At 40.5% G+C, this 23,941-nt stretch overlaps 1 protein-coding gene across 1 annotated transcript in view; it reads left to right on the top strand.

Annotated features, from left to right (window-relative positions):
• LOC123035437 (rho GTPase-activating protein 7-like) overlaps positions 1–22,854 on the top strand; it is a 28,648-nt gene extending 5,794 nt beyond the window's left edge. The window contains exons 2-14 of the mRNA XM_044453614.1: positions 1,641–1,712; positions 3,181–3,262; positions 7,496–7,559; positions 9,169–10,538; positions 10,754–10,924; positions 11,522–11,681; positions 12,695–12,893; positions 13,421–13,637; positions 16,644–16,758; positions 19,066–19,278; positions 19,939–20,156; positions 20,971–21,144; positions 22,252–22,854. Of these exons, the coding sequence (XP_044309549.1) occupies positions 1,641–1,712; positions 3,181–3,262; positions 7,496–7,559; positions 9,169–10,538; positions 10,754–10,924; positions 11,522–11,681; positions 12,695–12,893; positions 13,421–13,637; positions 16,644–16,758; positions 19,066–19,278; positions 19,939–20,156; positions 20,971–21,144; positions 22,252–22,348 (3,152 nt within the window). The 3' untranslated portion in view covers positions 22,349–22,854. The remainder of the gene's footprint in view (positions 1–1,640; positions 1,713–3,180; positions 3,263–7,495; positions 7,560–9,168; positions 10,539–10,753; positions 10,925–11,521; positions 11,682–12,694; positions 12,894–13,420; positions 13,638–16,643; positions 16,759–19,065; positions 19,279–19,938; positions 20,157–20,970; positions 21,145–22,251) is intronic.
• The last annotated feature ends 1,087 nt before the right edge of the window (positions 22,855–23,941 follow it).

The following is a 23,941-nucleotide window of genomic DNA, read 5'->3' as shown; positions in this document are numbered from 1 at the left end:
AATAAAACATTTTTATCCCGACTTTCACTATACGTCTCAAGACAGCTTACAGAACATGCTAGATTCTTGCTTCAAGGTTTTTGACTTGGCAGTCAAAAATAGGCCCTGGACAAAGGTTGCAAGTGACTTCCTCTGTATGACATTGGGAAAGTTTGTTGCCCTTGATGGCCATCTCATAACTAGTTGCACATCTTATTTCGGCCCTGGGGACAAGCAAATGTAGTTCCTTGCGGAAGTGCCAGGTTTTATGGCTAGGGAGTTATCTTGTAATTCCAGGAACATCACTGTTCAGGCATTGCAGTTCTGCTTATTTGGTCACTAGGCTGGCTTGAAGGATCTTTTTCAGACTTAAGACTTTACAAACACATCCTCCTTCATAGGTACTTACATCTTGAAAAGTGCTTTGATTTTAGAGCTAACAAAGTTTTAGAGTAAAATTTAGTTAATCACTATGTGGCACTAGGACGAACCTAAAGAGACAGGGAGAGAAAATTCAGTAGTTAAGAATAAGAAAAACAGCTCTTAAGAAATCTGAAAATATTTTTCTTTTTCTTCTGTGTTGATAGTTTAATGTCATTTCATGCAAATCTATTTAATTTTAATAGTAATAATAATGATGATGCATCTCATTGGTGGGTTATGCCAATACGTGTGTATAGAGGCAACTGGTTTGTATCATTCAAACTGTCAAATTTTAGCGCTTTTTTGGAAAGGTTTATATTGGAAAGCCTTATAAAGCCTTTCCTGGATCTGGAAGGTTCTGTCCGGATCAGGATTATGTTATAAACTAGGCGATCGGACAAGATCCCAGGGTCTGTCTTCATGCAAGACCAAGTAACTTGCAATTTTTGTTTCCTGCAGAGAGCTCTGCTTTGCTTTTCCAGAAGCATATTAAACATGTTTACATTTTAAGGCATCTGGTGAATGTTTTGTTGTCCTGCAAAGTTATATTTCCCCTTTTTCCTGTGGGAATGTTATAATGTTATATCCACAGGATTTTTATTAATGGACACAAAAGGACTGGTTAGCTCCTGACATCTGTTCTAGTGAGCCAGATGCTGGGTGTTTTAGATGGCAGGCTGTGAAGCTAAAATACTTTAGGGAAGGGTGACCTGTAATGGAGAATCACAGCTTCCTCTTTGCTATAAAATACCTATTAGAGCACAAGACCAGCTAGCTAAGCACTATAGAGCAAATAAATCATAATGATAAGAATACAAATGATAGGGGTCTAATTTGACTTTCAAACAAGCATTGTGTCTCAAATCCAGAAATGTTGACTTACACAGTTTCTCAGTATTTAGATTAAATAATTAGCTGTTGCTTTTGAGATCATGTATTCTGACCTCCTAATAGTGTTTCAGAACAAAAGATTCCTGGGGCTATTGCATTATGGAAGGTAATATAGTGTTAATGCCATTAACATTGATGCATCTGCTGTACGTGTGAGAACTCATAATGAAGTACTGGTGATATTTTATTTAATGTGTGGTGGGGGAGGGAAAGAGAAAGAAAGGAGGATGAAAGATAAACAAATAGGTGGGTTTAAAAATAATAGAGTTTACTGAGTGGCGGATGCTTTTTGTTTCTCCATATTGGAAAACCAGTCTTTAAAGTTCATTCTGTTTGTTTTCTTTCAGAAATTGAGGCCAAAGAAGCCTGTGACTGGCTGAAGGCTGCAGGGTTTCCTCAGTATGCACAGATGTTTGAAGGTAAAACACCAGTTGTGTTCTGAGATCCAGGGATAATTGAAAAGTACTCAAAATAGACTCCTTCCAGTTGTAAAATACTGTACAGACATGCTTGTGATTGTCCAGGATACATGAAATTATACACAAATATCTAATAGTGCAAGTTCATTCAAGCTTCTTTATGTGAAACAGGCATGGGAACAGATGTAAGAGTGTATGCTGTACTCTGGTTGATAGCAACAACATCTGCCCTTTCACGAAGGTACTTTATTTTTTTTTTTTTTTAGGGTATTGGCTGCTTTGACCTAAAGCAGAATTGAGACACAAGTCCACCTCTTAGGATTACAGTGTCTCCAAGTTTCATCACCAAATGAGATGCAGTTTGTGGTTGTAGTAATTTTGGTGGTGTTGCTTTGGTTGTCACATTCCTTTTCCATAAAAGAATGCGCAATTTGTGAATCTCCTCAAGTTTTGTCTACAGCTTGCTTCCTCTCACCGTTGACTGTGCAGGCTAGGACTGAGGGGAGTTGTTTTAATCCAAAATATTTGGAAGGGCTGCCATAGAACCTTGCTTGGCATCTGTTCTGGTGACAACTATTCTTCTCAGCCAAGCACTAAGTAAGGGAGCCCTTTTGAGTACTAAAGAGGGAAAATCATTTCCCTCAAATGAACAGCTAATGTGAGATAAGAGTTCTTTCCTGGAGCACTCAAGGGACAAGGCTGGGGGAAGAAACTCTTTGGTTGGACAGGGAACCCTTGCAGGACTTATCAGCCCCATGATCCAGTGCTTCCCCATCCCTGATCCAAATGCGCAAGCTCATGGTTAAGTGTTGGCTGTATTCTAGGCCCTCGTTTGCTTCATCTATATTAAAGGAAATAAACTTCCTGTATTTCAATTGGCAATTGAGAGATGGGTTGAAGTTTTAATACTTAGCATATATATTCTTTCTAGAAGCCCCTGATTTTTGAGTTTTTCTTGATAACTCTTGTAAGCTTTTTCCCATTGTGTTGAAGATACATAAATATGTGATTTCTTCTTTAGGGTATTTTGATGCAGGTATTTATCAACATAATGCTTTGGGTTGGTATTTTTAAAAATATATTTATTATGAGTTTCAGCAAAACAAAATCTTAAAAAGAAGAATTACATAGTTTTGAATATATCAGTTACTCATAACCTTCAAAAATTATCCATGTATGTATGCATCAGAGAGTAGTGCTCAAGTGTTGAAACCAGTGTTAGGTCTTCAGTCCATGTGTTAATTTTGTTCACCATGTGTTAATTTCCAGGAAGGAGGTAGAGAATTTAAAAGAATGTATCTGTAAATATTAAAGAGAAATCTAATACAAAGTTTATCCATATTATAACCTCCTTCCAGAAAGAGGCAACTCTTGTGTTAGTACATTTCTAAGCTTATGTTGGGAGCTGTAAACTTTAAATTACTTTTCTCAATAATCATAATGTACTTTTGTGAACTTGGTTTTGCAGATATGCAGTTTCCTATTGACATGAAAACTGTGAGAAAAGATCATGAGTTCTTAGATCAAGATGCGATAGAATCGCTATACAGGTAAACCTGGTTCTGAATTTACTCCTTGGTTTCATAGTAGCTATCTTGGATTAACGTATGTGGCTTTAATTAGGGAAAATACCTATTTAGGACAGTGGAGTGATGACCAAACATGTATCCTACTAGTTTCCTGTTTAGATGTCTGAAGAGATAATTATTATATGGGTACATGTTCTTATAACCTCAATGGTAATACAAATATATATGTTTCAAAGAACTTTTTCTTCTAAAAGCCAAGGCTGCTTTATATAAATGTAGGGCACTTCCAGATTTCATGCTAGTGCAAATTACTTTGCTTCAGTGGAAGCACTCTGTTGTGCTAGCAAGTACTATTGGCATTTCACTAGAGCCTGTTTATGCAATCAGAGCTTAATTTACATTCACATTAGTGCTAAATTCAATACCACTCATGATGTTGTTGCTGCAGAATTCCTTTTAAGCAATTAACATACATTTGTGTATGCATCATGCTTGTGGCTACCTAGAAATAGATTTGTGTGAACTGGAAACATGTATATATTAGATTACATTGGACTGAACATTTTCCTGTGGTTTTTGTCAGTGTTTCATGGAGTTGCAGAAATGGCAAGAAATGCTACAATGCCATCTGCATGTGTGTTTCTGGTTCATGCACTCTCACTCTCATTGACATGCATGAGCTTGAGGTGAACTTGATAACAGTGTGAATCACGTGGCCTAGTGTACAACCTGCTCGGGATTCTTTCAGGCTCCAAACCTCTTGAGTTGTTCATGGATTCATTACTATGCCTAAAGCTTGGGGTTGAAGAAGTGGAGCAGCCAGGATATGACTGTCGCAAAGAGACAGCAAGCCTTTTATTTCCTCTGTTTCTGTGTAGGCAATCCTAATTCATGTCTTCAAACCAAACTGCTTTAAATTTACCAGAGTTTGGTTACTGGTTCAGAAAATGACAAATAGAAGGAAACATGCTAATAATGCTGTAGCATCTGCATTGGCTTTCTGCTGATTTCTAGCCTCAATTCAGGCTGTAAGGATTGACTGAGAATCTTGGATTCAACATAAACACTCAAGTTTATCAAGAGCGTCCTTTGGAGTTAAGCTTTCCAAAATGCCATGAGCAAGTTTGCATGCCATAACAACCCACCCTACCACTAACCTATGTAGCATGGGTTGTCTTTCCCCTCCTTTACTCCTTGCCCCTGTCCTTCAGCTGATATCCCAGGGTCCTGCATAGCAGAACCTGTCTTGTCTTCCCCTCCTGGATCTTGGCTGTGAACCTGTCTTTGTTCTCTGGGGTTTTCCCCCCTGAAGGCGTGGACTTCTCCCAGTTGAGCTACTCTACCAATGCTCAAGGGCATTTTGGAATGTCTTCACTGTCTCGTTATCCTTTTGAGGAGGATGCACAAATGTGTGCAATATAGATTGTGTGTGTGTGTGCTGGTCTTGTACAGGTGAGTACTTAGAGATGCCTGGAATGTGGAGTCTTGCCTGGACAATGTCCTGGTAAGTGCCTGCTGTCAAGGTGCAGTAGAGAACATCCATGGACATTGATCAGGCAAGTCTGCATATCAATTACTTTGCGCATTCTTTATAGCTGTCAATTGGAGAACTGTCAATTAAAAAAGAAAGCAGCAAAGGAGAAAGCAGGGTAGAGAATGTGCATATCTGGAAAGCGTGGTAGTGACTATATCTCCCCTTTACCTGTGTGATCCTCCAGTTTTTAAGGATTGCCTTGACCGTTCTCAGTGCCCCCTCCCACCTTTTCTATTCTTCCCTTTGCCCATACGTACTATATTTCCCTGTCCAAAAAGGCTGATTTGCCAGATTTTTAAACTGCAAATCCCTTCTGATAGGTGTTAAAAGAAAGTGCTTGCAAAAAAGGAGGGTGGACTATAGATTTTTCCTTTCTGCAGTACGTAGAAGTGGTAGTCTGCTTGCCACCCCATTTCCTGAGCTGAGATCTTCTATCGGCTTTTGTTTTCACTTGACAGCTTGGCATTTGAAAACTGTAAACAGGGAAACAAATCAGCAACTTAACATTTTCGTTACCTTGATATGGCAAGGACCATGGATGGTGTCACCTGAACTTTGGCAGGGGACACTGCTTAGGGTGCTAAGAAGGAAAAACTCTCCATTCTAGATAGTTAGGAGTGCTGCACTTTTTTGAATAAGTGCACAAATCTTGGGTGCAAACATCGGAGGCAAACTGGTAACATAAAATGTCTCCGTGAGTTGGGTACTTTGAAGCGGCTGTCATTCCAAAAAAAGAAGTGCCAGAAAGGGCAAAACTGTTGCAGATACCGCAGGCAGGATTGCAGCAACAAGAAGCTGAGAAGGAAAAATGGGTTCTGCCAGGGTCCCCTGGGATAACTTCAGGAGAATCGAGGGGAAGGACGGGAATAACCCACAGTGAGGCCAATATTGACTGGGTTCACATGACACAGCAAGCCACCATCGTCTATTGCTATTGGTTGCTCGTCATGTCATGTGAACTCACTTAGGGTTAGCAACAGTTAGAGACGACAGTTCACTGTGAAATGTGTTTAATGTGCCATCTGAACTCCACCAACCCATTCTAAGTCACAACAAATAAACCATCGGAAAGAGTGGCATAGTCCCTGCCTTGCCCTTGCCAAGACGCTAGCTAGGGGGTGGGACTGCCAGCCAAGTGGCACTTGGAGGAGGAGGAGGAAGCTGTCAGAGGTTTGTGGTTGAATGACTAGATATCAAGATGTTGTGTTGAACAAGGTTGTGGTTAACATTTTGTTTATGTTGGATTCACTTTTGTGAGGAACAGAATAGTAGCAAGACATGGTATATATCATTATATCATAATGGATCCAATTATTTTTCCTAAAATTCCATGAAATGAAATACAAATATATTTGAATCTACTGTAATAATGCCTCCCTCCCTTGCAATTTCTGCTTTTCTGGGTATTTCAGAATATCCTGACTCAAATTAGAACAAATAACAGAAGCATCATTTCCAAAATAAGGCACAGATATTCTAAATAGAGCTTTGGTGAGGTGCTGCAGGCACTAAAGAACTGGTGATTCCCCCCCACCCCCTCCAGCCCCAGCAGCTATTGTGATATAGGTACATTAATTTCATCTTTTTAAAGTCAACAACAGTTCTTCCAAACATGACATAACTTTGGTTTACCCTCAATTTGGGGAGTGTCAGGTTAATTGCTTAATTGCAACCAATATTGTTTAAAGCTACTTAATTGCTAAAGTGATTCCTAGAGGCTATATATAGCTGAAAATTAACACAGTTTGATCCTACAATATGTTTTAAGCAGCTGTTCAAGATAAAAAGAGCAAGTTTCCCTTCAGAGAGTCAGATCTGAACTGAAAAAATGGTGATTGATTTATTGTTAAAGGCTTTATCAACCTCAAGCTAAAGCTGTCCTTGAGCAAAAATGGTACTGATAAATTTTATCAGTGGATAGCAAAGATTTGAGAGCAGTTGTGGAAAAATGAAATTTTCCTTCAACAGCTCTAATATATGATTGCTTTGGCTTCTCTTTATTGACAACATAGAACAAACAGACAGATCAGCAAACTCATTTGAAATGTGCGTTAATATTGTGTTGGAGTCAGCTTAAGCCTGCCATGAATATAAGAGTTCCATTCTGTCATCAGGAAGTTTTTTAATTTATTTATTTACTTAACAGTGTTTGTATACACTGCACACTCAAGAGTGTTAAAATTGGCATCTTCCCATTCTTCCAGCAAGATAATTTTGAGCAGGACTCTGCTCATCAGTTCTTCTATGGCATAATAAAACTTTGCATCAAACCCGCAATGCTATAATGTTTCACTTTGCATTCAAAATGTAATAACATAATTATATTGACCACATAACTTTTTATTACTCAGATTCTTAAAATGCATGCAGGGTAGTAGCTGAAAGATGGCCACATACTTCAATATTTGTTATCTATTAATATCTTGCTAAACCCATTGCTAAAATTCCACGAGCTCTGCCAGGCAGTTGTCTGAGACATGACATTTTGGTTATTTTTGCATTATGAAGACATATTTTTGTGTCTGCTCCCATTATTAAGAACATTAGTAGTGAAATGTAATCTGAGAAACTATACTTAGTGAACTGCTGAGGTAAAATGCAGATAAATGAAAGTAGTTTAGTGTGTATGTTAAATTAATTTCAAGTAAGGAAAAAAGTTTGAATGCCACTGAGCACAAAATTAGAAAAGCCACTTAATATGTGTCTCCTTTCCCCCGCAGACGGTTAAATTCATTGAATAAATATGCAGCAATGAAGGTGGAAATATGTCGGCAAAGAAAGCGGGTATGCTTCCAAATTTTTCAATTCCTTATACTTTAAAAATGAAAATAAAGGCAAATATGTTGGTGTAAGACTATGCTCTATTGAGGCAGTTGTTACAATTTCTGTTTAGTTGTCACAACAAGCACAACTAATGTGATGAAAAATACTTTCTGTGAGTTCTGTTGTGCTCATGCGCTTTCTCAGTTATAAACACGTAACATTCTCTGTTCTCGGTGAGGCCTTATCCTGAACAAACAGGAGTCTCCGGTCTAATTCATGAACATTATCTGCACAGGGTATTGTTCCAGTTCAGGCAGTCCCTGACTTACATACATCCGAGTTACGAACAACCTGTACTTATGAACTGCCCTAAAGCCTATTAACTTAAAAATTACTGCAGAAAACTGTCATCACTACAGAGAGAGGGGAACTGGGAGGGGAAAGAAGGAGGGCCTCCAAAGCATGCATTCCTGCCTCACCCATCCAGAGAAGGAACTCTCCACTGCATTCTCTTGTTGCAAGGAGGAGGCCGTAGTGAGTTTGGGTGGGGTGCAGGCTAGAGATATTCGTGATTTTTCCACTTAGATGGGGTCCTATGCCCCCAACCCGCACAAGTGTGGAGGACCAACTATATGTGGTATGACTTACAAATTCTACTTCAAAGCAAATTTTGGTTTTCTGTTCGTAAGCTGAGGACTGCTAGTACTACACATGAGGCTGAATGAGGTGGTAGACTCCGGAAGTGTGGAGTGGATTGTGCATTTTGCAAATTGCATTCTTGAGTGCTTCTCTGTGTGCAAAAAGGCACCCAAGTAGAGAAGCACCACGGGGAAGTAGCCAGGGCTGGAGCATTTCTTATCACTATGCTAGTTTTTACATGCATGACATGCTTCTTTTATGGGGAAGCATTACAAAATGCTATACCTTATCAGGAGTAATTCAGTTTGCTTTACCATATCTGGATATTACCAGCTCATCGGATGCATATGTAGAATGCACACTAGGCACAGTTTGTAAATGTTGCTGTGAAAATGTGGGCGCTCCAGAAAAGATGGGGGGGGGCATGTCTACTGGTGCAGGGAAGGGTGGAATGGCATGGTCCATGCCTTCTTGTGTTGTTCTGGAACTGCAGGAGGTCTAACACCCATACCAGGAAATAATGGAAGAATCCATCCACAGAGTTGAACACTGATGTTAACTGGGAACAGGTTTAAACAAAAAGGAATCTAGTATTAAACAGGAATCGATCATTTACACTGATACATATTTTTTAAAACCCTTCTGCTAGAGCCAATGTAACCATTACCTGTTGAGCATAAGCTCCAGGAAGCTGATGATTGACCAAAGCATCCCCTTTGTTACATACAGGCTATCTTGGCTATAAGCCCTTCCATTCGGTGTGCAATTCCCACTGAAAACAAGTGGACTTGTTTAAGTAGCTGGGATTCAAAAAAGAGGAGAAATGTCCATGTGTAGGACTTACACATGCCTTGGAGGCAGAATGGGAGTATTGCCCAATATCCCTTTCCAGCATCAGCCTTTCACTCCTCATGGAATCCTCTTCTGGAGAATGTAAGAATAATTTTTGATTGTCTGTCTGATGTTTTTACACCTCTTTCTTTGGCATAAGAGTGTTGACTCTGAAGAAGACGAGCCTTGTGCAATAAGTAACAAATGGGCTTATGAGAAACAGACTCAGAGATGGTCTCGTCTGGAGAGCTCTGAAGATGCTGGCGCACCTGTTCCTGGCAGTTTGCGACTTAAGACTCCTGGCAGTGGAGATGCAGCACTTTCTGATCAAGGCGAGCGAAATGATGAGTCCTCTGTTCACAGTTCTAGCAGTGGGGACAGTGATTTGATTAGCTTTCCAAAAACCTGTGAGGATGTTGAAACAAGCAGGAGCTCTTCAACTTGTTCTTCAAATAAATTGGCATCTCCTGACTCTATGTTCAGTTGCCCTCCTTCTCCTAGTGAAACCTTGAATATAATTAGTGAGGACAAACTCTTGGCTAAATCACCCGTGAGGAAGGAAAGGAGTTTCTTAAAGAAGATGGAGAAGTTGCGCCTAAGAAGTAGCAGTTTGAAGAGAGAAGCACATTCAAAGGCCAAACCCACTATTAGCGTACCTATTCTTCTGGAAGGACTAAATGAAGACAAGCTGAAAAGCCTTAATTGTGTAAGTATTTCTGACATGCTAGAGAGTCAGCCAATGCAGCCTTCTTATTCCCCGCAGACCTGTAGCAGCAGCAGTCAGTCTGAGGACAGCAGCACTGTGAGTACTCCAAGTCCTGTAATCAAAGTGAGGAAGCACAGCAAAAGAGGTGGCAACTGTGCCGAAGAAATGGATTCCAGCAAGCTTTCCTTGTGGAATAATATTTCAGAGCATAACTTCAAAGATGAGGTACATTTACATAAGAGCAAGGTGTTTAAAGTACCACAAGGACATAAGCCTGGGACTTTCCCCAAAGCACTGACCTACAGTCTCTTGTCTCCGATAGACAATACCTCAGTAAACTGGAGGACTGGGAGTTTTCATGGGTGTCGGAGGAATGGGGCTCACAGTAGTTCTCCAGACCTTCAAACTCCACCTGGCTCACTTTCACTGATGGATAACAGATTGAGCATATATGACAATGTGCCGGGCAATCATCTTGCCAGAGTGGGCGCATCAGAGGTTGGCGACGACGATGTTTTCACAGAATTAGACAGCGTTGTGGAGCATGTTAATGGACTCAGGCAGCTGGTCAGGCAGTGGACAGAAAAATTCTCTGATGATGGGGACTCTGACTCCGCCAGTCCTTCCACCGGGTCGCTCTCTCCATGCCCATTATCCCCTAAGGAAATCCATCTTGAGATTAAAAAGCATTCAGAAGGGCAGCTGGCAGAGTTGCCAGTCACTGATGGTGTCGAGGACTACGGATGCACCCGTGGATGTGGCCTCACAGAACTGGCATACGTAACCGCGCTGGGGAAAAGACTGGCATCACCACATTCCATCAGGTCAGTGGTTTAGCACTTGCTGGCAAAGAATACAAAGTGAAATATGGCTGGGATGGCTTTATGTAAGGAGAAGAGAAGAAAAAGATCTTCTACCGTTGTATAATAGCCATTTTCAAATGGATAGCTTTTTCTGTAACTTGTGTGGCTTTGTAAAGGGCTTTGTGTGGAAAATAATATCGATAAACAAGGAGCACTCAACAATTTTTTTTCTTCAGACATGTGAGGAGACACTGGTCAACTGAGGAAGGCACCAGTTTGAAAAGTCTTTCCCTGCAGATTGACAGCCAGTCAGCAGCCCACCTTAACAGGATACAGAAGCTTGCTTTGTTAAAATTAACCACTTTAATGGACAAATACTCTCCTTCAAGCAAACAAGGATGGAACTGGTAGGTTAGAATGAAATGAACAGACTTACTTGTCTTAGTATTGGGTTGGAAATTAAGCTGAACTTAGTAATTAAATCCCTGGACAGCCATTTCCCAAAATTTATGTTTAAATTACCTCATCACCATGTCCCAGTTTGTCAGGCTAATGACAGAATTTGTACTAAATCTTTAAAAGATGTATACAAAAAAATGTTACTTGTGAATCTTTTGGGGATATTTTGACAATGGCTCAAAATGGATAATAAAAGGGGGTAAAGGGCAGATGGAATTGAAAGAGGGTTGTAATAGTAATTCAAGAGGTTCTGAAGTTTCTGCCTTAGAGTGGTGGTGTGGACTTTTTTAGACTTGGGCCTGAATTTCATTTTGGAGAAGCTCTTCCACCCACCTTCTGGCAAAACAGGGTGAGGGTTAGAGTTAGGGTGAAGATGGTTCGGGTTAGGGTGAAGGGTAAAAATGGTAAAGGTCTTACCATTCATAATTAGCCTTAGGAGATTCATTTCAGCCTCTTAGAATAGGGAACACGCTGCACAAAATGTACACTTCATCCCCATCTCAACACTACCTAGAAAACCTTTTGTATTTCTTCTATATTTACAGGACTGTTCCAAAGTTCATTCGAAAAATAAAAGTCCCTGATTATAAGGACAAAAATGTATTTGGAGTTCCATTACTGCTAAATGTCCAAAGAACAAGTTATCCACTCCCAAGAAGCATACTCCAAGCTCTGGACTACTTAAGGGACCATTTTCTTGACCAGGTACCAGGATGAGAAAATCATTGCCCCAGTTCTTTCATGTGGAAGTAGCTACTCAAATAGTTACAGTACCTTAGCCTGGCTAAATGCCTGATGTTATCTCTGTCTGGGACTGTCCCACCCTTTTCTTACAAGAGCTGTTTTTGTTGCATGTCATAACAGACAATATTCTCAAATGCTCACATAGCCAAATACTTCACTAATTTCTTATGCAGATTCCTTTTTTTGCATAGTGGGAAAGGGATGGCTCATGACTTATTATCTTGGCCAATTCTCAGTACTCTCTCAAGCTTTGTTCCCACTCTTAATTGGAGTCATCACTTCTTAATCTGATTTTGTCCACAGACACACAGCAATAGCTTTGTTATGTTTACGTGCGTGGTATGAATGCAAATTCATTGCTCCCCAGGCCTCCTATTCCAACTGGCAGAAAAGCTTATGTGCTAGAAACACAGAGACTGGTATGGGGCAAAGGACAAAATGCACCAGTCGTGCTGGGGCGGGCAAAGCTGTGCTTGAGTCGACATGGGCATCTGCATCTCTCAGCAGTAACATGCATGTGCATATTTGTCAGTCCAGTCCAAATGCTATACACAGAAGACCTCCTTGTACTTTTCATTACTTCAGACCCAGTGCTTTTCAGTGTAAACTGTTCATGCTCCAGCCGTCTGAGTTCAATTGTCAAAATGAGCAAAGGTCTGAGATGGAGTGATGTACGTCTTTGTGTATGAATCAGCCTTGAATGACACTATACAGATGAAAGGAAGCGTACACTTACCAGGAGGAATCATTAATTGTTTCCCAGCAGTTTATCATTTTTTAAAAAAAATTCTGTCAAAATGCTTTCCATGTCCTGGTACTTATCTGTGATGGTACTGTGTTTACAGGCACCTTGATTTATACCAAAGCTCTCGGTCGACTTCTGGAAATGTAGTCTTATAGAGTTCAATGCCACAGCCAAACTCAGTGGGAGTTCCTCCTTGAGCTGCATCCTTATTTTTCTATATTCTTTGTAGGTTGGCCTTTTCCGAAAGTCAGGTGTTAAATCCAGGATCCTTTATTTAAGGGAAATGAATGAAAACAATCCAAACAACATATCATATGAAGGGCAGTCAGCATTTGATGTTGCAGACATGGTGAAGCAGTATTTCCGAGATCTTCCAGAACCTATATTCACTAACAAACTTTGCGAATCCTTCCTCCATATCTATCAATGTAAGTAATTGTTGCTTTAACTCTGTTTTGGTAATTTTAGTTCATTATTTCATTAAACTTCGTTTGCTTTGCTTTATTAATTTAACTTTTCCTGACAGCTGTTTAACTGTGATTTTAATTAATATACTTCCCTAGGTCACCAAATAAGCGACTATGTGTGTGCGCGTGCGTGCGTGTGTATCATGATACATATTTCATGAAGTAGCTTCAACTTGACCCTAGCATTGAGGTTTCTTCCATAGGAAGATAGTACTGGCAGAAAGGAATTTTCGCATTCATCCGCTAGCATGCTGGTGCAGATTCGGAATGTACATGGGGAGTAGAGGATGTGGAAGTTCCATTCTGCCCGTGATATCCTTCCACTGATTGAATGAAGATGCAGGATCCAAGCCTCACGCTACTCTGTTAAAACTAAATGAAAACTAGCTGTGGGTGGCTGTACTCTCTTTGGAAATAAGACAATGCTATTCCAACTTGACAATTCCTGTTTTCTCTTAGTGTCTGCCATTTCTTGCTTCTCTCCCTAGATCTACCAAAAGATCAGCAATTTTGTGCTGTCCAAGCTGCTATTCTTCTGCTTCCAGATGAACATCGTGAAGCTTTGAAAGTTCTTCTGTTCTTTCTCAGGGATGTAGTAGCTCTTGTGGAGGAAAACCAAATGAGTCCAACCAATGTTGCTGTCTGTCTGGCACCATCTTTGTTTCACCTTAATACGCTAAGGGGAGAGAGTTCCTCTTCATCTAGGTATTTTTGCTTGAACAATGTTTGTTTGATGATTAGCAAGAAGAAAAAAAAATACATCGTCAACTGTTCAAATGTAAAAGCCCTTCAAGCTAGTCAACATTTGTAAGAAATAAGCATAAAATGGTCATACCTTTCAAGTGGTGACTACTGCTAATCAATTTGTGCTATATTTGATTATCTTTATGTGGAAATTATGTCTATGACACTAGGAATACAGATAAAATCTTGCAAGTGAGGAGCATTACTAAACTATGTGTGCAGTGGAAGATAAAATTCTTAATATGGCTACCCTTTTCTAGTCATGCTGTGATTATGTACTGAGCCAATTGACTGGTTTGTATATAATGGTCTAATTAACCTGTATGGCTTTGTGGTATGTGCTGGCTGTCATTCTGAGTATGCAAGCCATGGTGAACACATGCCATGGATGTTGTGTACAAACCTGGGCACTGTGGGTTATGTCAGGGTTAAACAAGCCTCCTATAACCCTAGGATATAAAAATGCTGCTGAGCTTAGCATATAATGTCTTGCACATATTCAAAATGGTATCCAGCATGTAACATAACCCACTATGGCAATTGTGCAAATGCAGTCATTCTATAATAAAACAACATTTAGCACTGCCAGAACAGTAGTCACAGTCAAATAAAGAACATTCCACCCTACATCTTGGCATGAGTACCAACTGAGAATGACCCTACCAGGTTTTGAATCATCATGTTTATGTAACATAGTATGATGAGTGTTAGGAAAGAAACATGGTAAATGAAAAACTTTCCTCTTCCTGAATGCCTTTCTTTTTCATATTTAGTGTTGTTAACTTGCTCAGTTTAAATGTGGTCGGTCGGGGTCTCTCTCTCTCTCTCTCTCTCTCTCTCTCTCTCTCTCTCTCTCTGTGTGTGTGTGTGTGTGTGTGTGTGTGTGTGTGTGTGTGTGGTATTTCTTCAGCCTGTTCTGGGCAGTATTTTGTTTGGAGAGAAACACACACTTTGCTTGCCAGGTTAGCCCATAAACTTGTGACTTGCAGGAAGCTTGGGATTATCATCATAAAATAGGATCACAGAGTTTGGGCCACCTCAGTTGCCATGCAGTCTCTGTCACTGCATAAGTCTTCTTGGAATGCATACTGTTTTCTAAGAGCTGTTCCTGTGTTACCTACCACATTTGTGGGGCTTCTTGCCTTACTGCTTCAGCAACATGAGAACTCAAAGGTCTCATGAGAATTGCCTCTTAGGCCAGTATTGCTCCGCTTCCTGGGGCAGTACATTGAGAAGCAGCCACATACGAGCTCGTAATTGTCTGCTCCCACCAAATTTCTTTATGCAAGCCGTGTGGAAAGCAATGCTGAAGTGGTGATGTACAAATAGGCCTCAGACAGTCCTATGAGGAATACCGAGGAGCATCTAAAATTGTGGTAGAGGTATCTTTTTAAATATAGGAGTGAGCAGTTTGGCCAATCCGTCCATCTATTCATCTCCGAATTTGGAGAATGTACCTCAGCTTGCAGTTCTCCAGATTTATCCAAAGAGAAACTGCCTGATCTTACCTGCAGTGAGTCATTCAGGGACCTTGTACACCTTCATATGAACTAATCCCCGCAGTAATATGGGAATGGACTGGAGAGCAAGGTGAATCTCTCAAAAATAAACAAATGCTGTTTGGGTACAGATAGTTGCACCTGAACTGACCCTGTGCTAAAGGTAGTAGTCACAGGGTAGTCACAGAAAAAAAGTAATTCTGTAGCATGTGGGTGCTGATGATTTGTAGCAGATGGATACCACAGTGTCAATTCTGCTTCCAAGGATTTTACTTTGAGAAAACTGTCTGTATGGTTTTTAGGATGATAGTTCAGTCTCGAGAGAGGTGAAGAGAGGTAAAGCATGTTAAGAATGTGCGTTTAATACGTGCATACAACCCAGATGTATATCAGACTGTAACAAGTCCTGTGATGCCCAGCCTTCCCAAGGAGACAGGGCCAGGCAAGGCAGAATAGGCTGAGATGTTGACAGCATAGTCAGTCACAGAAGTGAACACATCATCAGAGACAGGAATGTGTCAGAAGCCTTGATAGAAAATTCTGTTGCTAAGTTCTTAATTGCAGGTGAAGAAACATAGAACCCTTTGGAAATGAGGCAAAGGCGGCCCGAGTCTTCCCTTTTCCCCCCCCTTTGACCTCTGTACTTCTGCAGCAGAAGCACTTAGCTGAAAAAAGAGTGTCTCATTCTATTGTTTTAACTACTTTGAACCTGAAGTTTACATAATAAATTTGCTAATATTTTACCTTCAGTGTCGGAACTTCAGAAGGACCTAATCTTAACAGCTCTGGCTTCATGGATTAAAGCCAGTCATCTTTATCTCACAATCTCTGTTTTTAAATGATCACAAAGCATGTTTCAAGATAAAGCTATTAGAAATGAATGCCAGGCTCTTTGCAATCTTAATATTGGCATGATGCCACAAATAAGCTTAGAATATGAATTAGTGCTCTCAGGAAAAGCGTTAAGAGCTCTTGAGTAAAGTAATTAGCTTTCCCTCTGACTTGTTAGGCCAGTCATTAGTTAAACACTTATGAAGATGATAGGCAAATCAGTGAAGGCTTTGTTCATGCCTTTGACTGGAATGTAATTGACCAGGATTAGCTAACACTTACTCCATTTTGATAGGACTTTATAAATTCTCCATAGAAAGTACCTTAGTTTACAGGGCGATGTCTGAATCCCTGTTCGTATGTTTATACACAAAAAATGAAACAAACGATCAAATGTTCCTAAATACGACAAACATCTCTAACTGGAAAACTGACACTAGGCAGAACCACTTTTCTCTGAGATCTGACTTTCTATACACAGCAGCAAATTATTGTATGCTTCCCCTGGGCTCCATACAGGCCACAAACTCCTCCTCCTAGTCCAAAATGATAAACTCAGGTATAGATTTTACCACCTCAGTAAAAAATAGGCCTTAGTGGTGTGATCTGAACAAGCAATCCTTTAAATTCCCTTCAGATGCAGCCAGCGGAAATACAGCACTGGAAAACCAGACCAGAGGGATCTGAGTGAGAATTTGGCTGCAACGCAAGGCCTGGCCCACATGATAATGGAATGCCACCGACTCTTTCAGGTAGGGTGTTTTCTTTGGAAAAGAGCTTAGCTTTATGTACAGTCTTCATCCAGCACACTGCTTAGGCATGTGTGTAGTGTCAGTTTGCATACTTGGCGGAGTAGAAATGTAAGGTCTTTTAATTGTTGGCAGTAGTAAAGAACAATTTGTTTGTTTTTGGACTGGTGCATTTGCTTCTTGGAGCCAAACTAAATTAATTTCCTTTTAGCATACTTCTTCCATGTAGATTCTGATGTATTATAATCTAGCCTTGGCTGCATTGGGTAAAAAATGCTGTTTATGCTTTAATTTAGTCTACTACAAATGTAACCTTGTATATTTAACCCATTTTTCCTTAATATTGCTGTATGTCACAAGGCTGAAACCAGAGCTTGATCCATTCCTGCTTTGGGTCAGGGTTTCCAAATTGGGGTGCAGTACCTCTTTCAGTCCAAGGGCCACATTCCCTTCAGGAGAAGCCCGTGGTAGCTGTATTCCAGTGGTGGGCAGGTCTCACAACAAAAGGTGTGCAGCCAAAGTACAAAACCATACTAGCGTGTTTTTCAAGCTCTTGCTACTGATAACTAAATTTATTTAGCATTTCAACCTTGTAGACAAACAAGCAGCAAAAATGAGAAATCACAGCAAAAGGATAGAGAAGGAAGGGGCATGTCCATCTGGGGAACTCTAAGATGGCTGGCCTGGCACCCCAGCAGGGCTGAATTAGGCCCATGAACCTGAACTGCCCACCCGTTTCTAAAGCACATGCCTGCTGTCCTTGTTCTTCACTTTGTTCCTTCCTCTGCTTAATTGTTGACTTTGGTTCTTCTGTGGCTCATTCTAAATATGGGCTCCAAAATGGTTTTGGGTGGGGGCAATGACTCACATTGTCCTCTTTTGGAGGAAGATAGCTCTCATGATAAGCATAGAACAAAAGGAACACCTCTTCCTAAATTGATCTAAAACTTCCTCTCCGATTAGGTGGAAATGTGTGTTTTCCTCTCTGGTGGAGCACAGCATGGACTTAATTACACCCATTCAGTCCTAATGTGTAAATGCACTGGCATCTCTTCTTGCCTGCTGTGCTGACTGCATTGTCTTGCCTGGGAGTCTGACCTGCCAGTGCGAGGCCAGAGCTGGTAAGGCTGAAGAATGTATGGCATTTGAGCCTTCTGACCAATCCTCTCCGCAGCATTTGCGCTGGTAGGAGCCAGTGCCAAGATGCCCTTCCACCCAGGCACTGAAGCAGCTTGTTCAGTTGTTGGAATAGTCCAGCATGGGTGGGAAGGGCTGAATGGCATTTTTATACATGAGACAGGCTGGAGAGCGGCTTTCAGTTATTCTTGCCTCCTCCCTTGGCTTGCACTCTGTTCTACTGGCATGCAAAGAAAGTGTGGGAAAGGAATAAGAAAACACAGAAAAACAGGGAGGCCATGTGGTGAGGGAAAACTTTAAAGAGCTGAGGACAAGAGGGAGAGGCTGTTGGCTATTTATGCAAAGTGCAGGGCCAAAATAAGCTTGATAGTTCATGCTTCACATTTGTTAGCATGGTCTTTTTCTGCCTTTGCTTTTGGCACAGGGAGTCAGCAATGACCTCATTAATAGCTATGAGCATGGCACCAAAAGAGTTCAGAGATTCATATGCTACTTGCCTCTGCATCTTGTTAAACTCTAATTTTTGACGAGAAGCATCTTGCTTTTGAGAAATTAAACCAAGGATTCTAATGGCATCTCTTCTTTACGTGTACTTGCATTAGCATGGTTGTTTCTGGGTACGTGGAAATAACTTCCTTTTTGGTTTTGTAGTATGTTTGAATCACACAAAAGTGGTTCACTTTCAGTTGTAGGAGTCTCCTCCCCCCCCCCCCCCACAGCTTCTCTGTACTGTGAAAAGCATCTCTCTTATTTGGTGCATTTGCAGAGCTGATGCAGCTCTTGAGATATATAATCCCAAATCCTCTGTGCATGATGACATTCTATTGATGGAAGCTAAGAAAGGCTGGTAAGTGGTGTTTTTCCTTGATGGGAGACTGCCTAACAAGTGTATATAAGCCACTTTGAACTCTTTACTTGCAGGTTCAACATTAATATTAGATACCCCAGCACTCAAATACACTGACACATCCATCAGTTACATACTGTGCTTCCCAGGGACTAACTTCTTGAAGGTTGTGCTTCCCAGGGACTAACTTCTTGAAGGTTGTGCTTCCCAGGGACTGACTTCTTGAAGGTTATGCATATATATATACAAGATTAGATAAAAGAATTATTTGTACCTAATGCTGTCACCCATTTCAGTCTAACTTGAAGAGTTATATTCTCCTGCAGGTTCCTGATTACTGCTTTGATCAGGCTTATGAAGACTCGCATAATCAAAACTCAGGTGAAGTAGCATCGCATCAGATCTCGGTAACGAAGCACTCTAGCACAGTGATATCCCTGGAGCACTCCATGCAGGACTTGCTTCGAGATGCCAAGGAAAAGTTCAAGAACTGGGTTACCTGTTCTGTCTTGGAAGGGGCAGATTCTGCATATAAAAAGGTTATTTGGGGCATGGCATGTTTAATAAGGGTTAGGTGAATAACTTTGAAAACGGCTTTAATTAATTGACTGGTCTCTGAAATTAATCAAATTCCTGGTCAGGTAGTATTTTATCACACTTGAAGAGATTCAGGTTCCTTCTTTAAATAAGGTGTGCGTTAATTGTAAGAATAGATTTTTGGCACAGAGCACAAAAGTGTCCGAATGCCAACATAGCACTGTCATCCAAGCTAGGAAATGCATTTATGTTTCAAGCATGTTCATTTCACTTGAGATGCTGTGATGACATTTTGTAAAGGATAAAGGAAGCAGATTTGAGCGCAACATCTAGCAGATATATAGACAACAGTCTTATACTAAACTAATCCAGGTGAAAACCTCATTAAAATCCATGGATCTTTCTTCTGAGCAGATATGCTTAAGATTCTGCTGTTGATGGAGAATGTCAATTTTAGCCACCAGTTAAGTGGCTCCCACACTGCTTTTAGTGGTCTGTGGCTTGATAACCTTCTGGCACAGTCCTGTATGTTTACTCAGAAACAAGCCTTGATGAGGTTAATCTGATTTACTGCCTATAGGACTGCAGCCTCTTTGTTCTTTTATACCAGAGGTGATAGATGTTACCCAAGTTGTTTTCTAATGAAATCATTATCTTCTAAGGTGGATGATAATTACCCTGTGCGCATATGGAAAGCTTCTGTTGAAATTGATACTGTCCCTAAAGTAATTCTGTATCGAATACTGATGGAGCAGCACCTGTGGGACCCAAGTCTTCAGCAGACAAAAATCCTAGAGATCTTAGATGATGAAACAGACATTTATCATTACACCGTAGAGAGTATGTTTCCACTTCCTCCACGAGAATATGTTGTCTTAAGGTAAGCATCACTAGAACATACCACTTCTGTGTCATGTACATGTGATTATAAGGTGAGATAGAGGTCAGAGCTTACCGTTCTTGGCCTCATCTCCACCTTCCAGTAGTGGGCTTAGGTAACATATTACCTGACATTTCTAAAGGGATGCAGTCCACAATGGAATTTTGTCTCAGAAAGGGACTGAGGTACTGTAAAAGTTAGCAATTGATAAATATTTTCCAGTACCTTTGATGGAGAGAATTCAATTGTTACATAATTTGGCAAATCTGCACTTACTGGGCAGCGTAAACCAGCTCCAGAGCAACCATAGATTGGAGAAAGTGAAGTGGTGAATAGGTTACTTCCAAAGACCGGCTGGCTCTCTGTGGCTAGAGCAATGGCATTCCCGTGCATCCTCCAGCAATTTTTCTATCCTGCCTTAGAAGGGAAATGAACTGTAACAAGCTGTCCTAATTACTGAGCTGAATCCTAGGGTCTTCAGAGAAAGAAAAGTGTGGAACCAGGGCCACCTCTGCCTCACCCTTAGAATACCCATTTAGCTAGAACTTTCCGCTGGTGTACTGGGGCTACTTTGGGCAGCTCTCAAACAGCCAAGGGAAATAAAAGAGTATTACTGTGTAGAGGTTAAAATCAAGGCTTGGATTTTGATGCTGCTAATATATCATACATGCAACTTTGGATATCATGCATACAAGCCAGAATTGTAATCAAATTGATTATGTAATTTAACTCTTGATGTAGTTAGTATGGTTTAATAAACATACATAAAAAAAATAAACAGTGTAAAAGATGTCTATTCTTTTCCTCTTTTCAGAACCTGGAGGACTGATCCTCAAAGTAGCACATGTGTGTTAGCAGCTACCTCAGCAGACAGTGAAAGTGCTACAGTGAGGGGGATCTTAGCCCAAGTTCTGCTTTGCCAGTACCTTATAGAAGCAGTTGGCTCTCAGAAATCCAGGGTGACACATGTCTGTCGAATAGATACCAGGTATTTCCTGCTTTTCCCCTTGCATTTGGAAATTATCTGCCAAGTCACAGACTGGATGGGTTTTCTGTAGAATATTTTATTTATTTGGACAACTTATATGCCACCTCATTTGCATAAGCCTCGGGGCAGCTTCCAATACTTAATAAACTTAATTAAATAAACTTAATTATTTTAGGATTCCTCCATAAAATTGAATTAGGCCGTGGAGGAAAAAAAACCACTGTTCCTTGTTCTGCTTCTGACCTGGCCACCCGCTTGTTATACTTTTCAAAGGGTGTTTCCTCATGGCTACATCTTTGTATCAGATAGACTGAAATAAAAGTGGATTTTAAAATAAGGTTCTTGAGCTACAGTAATTTGGAACATGTTGTTGAAGAGGCTTGGGTAAGAATTCTGTGGTTGTTAGAGTGTCTAAACGGGCACAGGGAAATATGGCGCCTCAGCTGTGCCCTTGGAAACATAATCAGAGATCAAAACTGGTATTTTGAATTTGGTGTACCCTCCTTCTGCCATTACAGCTGGCACAGAAAGAGCAGCCTTGGCTGTGGTTTCAGGGTTTGGAAGACTTACACTGGCATTTTGACGTGTGGGGAGGGGAGAAGTGAGGCCCTGCTAGGATAAGTTGCATCCCACCAGTACTCCAGCCTGTCCTCTTGTGAGCCATGGCAAAAGACTTTGATGGCTGAAATCCCAATTCTCTATTGTGGAGGAGCCGTATGATTGCAATCTTTGCCTTTGCACGCTTTCCACCTTTGATAGAACACCCGTGATACGAACACCTGTGAGTGAATTACATGTACCATACTGGACTGCACTGCTTCTGGTTTCCTCTTACTGTTTGAGACCATGGCCACATATGACTTAGCAGATCATGCCACATGAGCCACATAAAGCTAGACGCACATGCAAATAGACCAAATTTGCAAGATTCTTCTGAACTGCAACAGTGTATTGAATGTCCAGATAAAACCATGCCTATTTTCAGAACTATGTGGGTTTGAATAATCTGTGACTTTGGTACAGATAGAAGTGGAATATGCAAAGAAAAGAAAACTGCCTAGTACCAGAAGTCTTTAGTTTCTGATGTACTGATTTGTTTCTTGGCAGGGGTCGGACAACGGAATGGTACAACAGGGCTTTTGGTCATATGTGTGCTACAGAACTGATAAGGATTAAGAATTCTTTCAAAACATCACCTTACTGAAATTATGCCAAAGAGGACCACATAATGCTTTTGGAGATGAAGGCAATGCACAAGACTCCCAAGTTGCCTTTTTAAAATCCTAAACTTAAGTGGACTTGCCTTTTATTAAAATTGGTTTGACTAAGGAAGCAATATAGAAAGGGACCTTTAATGTTAAGAGGATTTTTTTCCAATTCAAGCATACTCTTGAATTGGTTGACATTACACACCTTCTTAATGTTTTATATAAAAATTTTATACTTAGAAAAGGAATTATGTTGAATATTACCTATCAAAGTAAGTTATTTAAAATGAATGTCTTGTTCTAAATATATTTTAATATGTGAGATTTTATATATTTCAGATGTTTTATCAAAAATGTGAATGGCACAGTATAATACCTTAGCAATTCCAAGTGGGCTTAGAAAACTGCCTGGATGTTATGCTGGTTTTTGTTTTTTATTACCCTAACTTATTAATGACACATGTATAGGAAATTCTGCTGTATCTGTTGGTCCACAGATTTGTGACTTCTGTTGCTGTGAAACCATTGGTAGATATCTTAGACTCCTTTCTAAATTAAAATGTATCCAGGAATATCAATTTGTTTTATAAGTAGCTTATAAGCAAAAAATCAAACTAATAGAATGAGCACTTTAAATTGAAACTATGTCCACCAATCTGAAGTATGGTCAAATGACTAGTGGAATATGGAACTGCATAACCATGCTTAGGCTGTTGTGTTCTCCAGGCAATGCCCATCCACCCTGCCATTGGCCACACTGGCTGGCACTTAACGCAAGTTGTAATCCAGGTTACCTACCCATTGGCAAGACGTAACTGCTTTGGTGAGGAGGTAGTGCAGCAGTGGAAACACAGAGTACAAGGTGGGTTCTGTAAAATAACTGCAATATTCCAGTCCTTTCAGCACTGAGTCAGCAGTCAGTTTCTACTGAGCAGGCAAAGTTCTCATTTGGATGTTCCTAAGATTCCTCTATCTGTGGCTGGGGGCAAACTTGTACCCAGGAATGTTTAATTTCTGCAGTGCTGTCTGCAGGCAGCTCTCATCTCTGTCTCTGTACCCATTTCAGAAAAAAGTGGCTCAGAGACTGACCCATGCAGTGTGTGTATATCTATGTTTTCACCAATACATTTCTTGCCCCTCTAACTGGTTCAATTTTTTTTTGGGCCTCACTTACTTATGCAAATTTCTATGCAGCGTTACAAGCTTGGTTGTGTTTGGGACAAGTTTTGTGGGGCAGAGCTGTATATCTGAAATCATCAGGCTTGCCCAACTCTGCTGCTACCATTTACACGTGTGGGTAGTTTAATATTGGCTTCAGCTTCATGAGCACAGGAAGATGTATGGTTTTAGTAGAGATGCTATGGGAATGGTATGTGAAGTGCTGACAAATCAATGTCACTTGCATGTTAATTAATGCTTTCCCTTCTTAATTAATATAAAACATTTGGAGAGCTTTTCATTCCTTCCCTCCATAAGCTTCTTATGCATAAAATGATCAGCTAGCAATCCTCAGTCAGCTCATCAAATGCTCTAACATGCTGTAACCATACAATTAACAAAAGTTATTCAAGGCAGCTTAACACTATACT

This window comes from Varanus komodoensis, unplaced genomic scaffold (genome assembly GCF_004798865.1).
Source record: "Varanus komodoensis strain SLA01 unplaced genomic scaffold, ASM479886v1 scaffold7_1, whole genome shotgun sequence".
Classification (NCBI taxonomy): Eukaryota; Metazoa; Chordata; class Lepidosauria; order Squamata; family Varanidae; genus Varanus; species Varanus komodoensis.
Note: the sequence above shows the minus strand (reverse complement) of the source record. Positions and strands in the feature narration are given on the sequence as shown.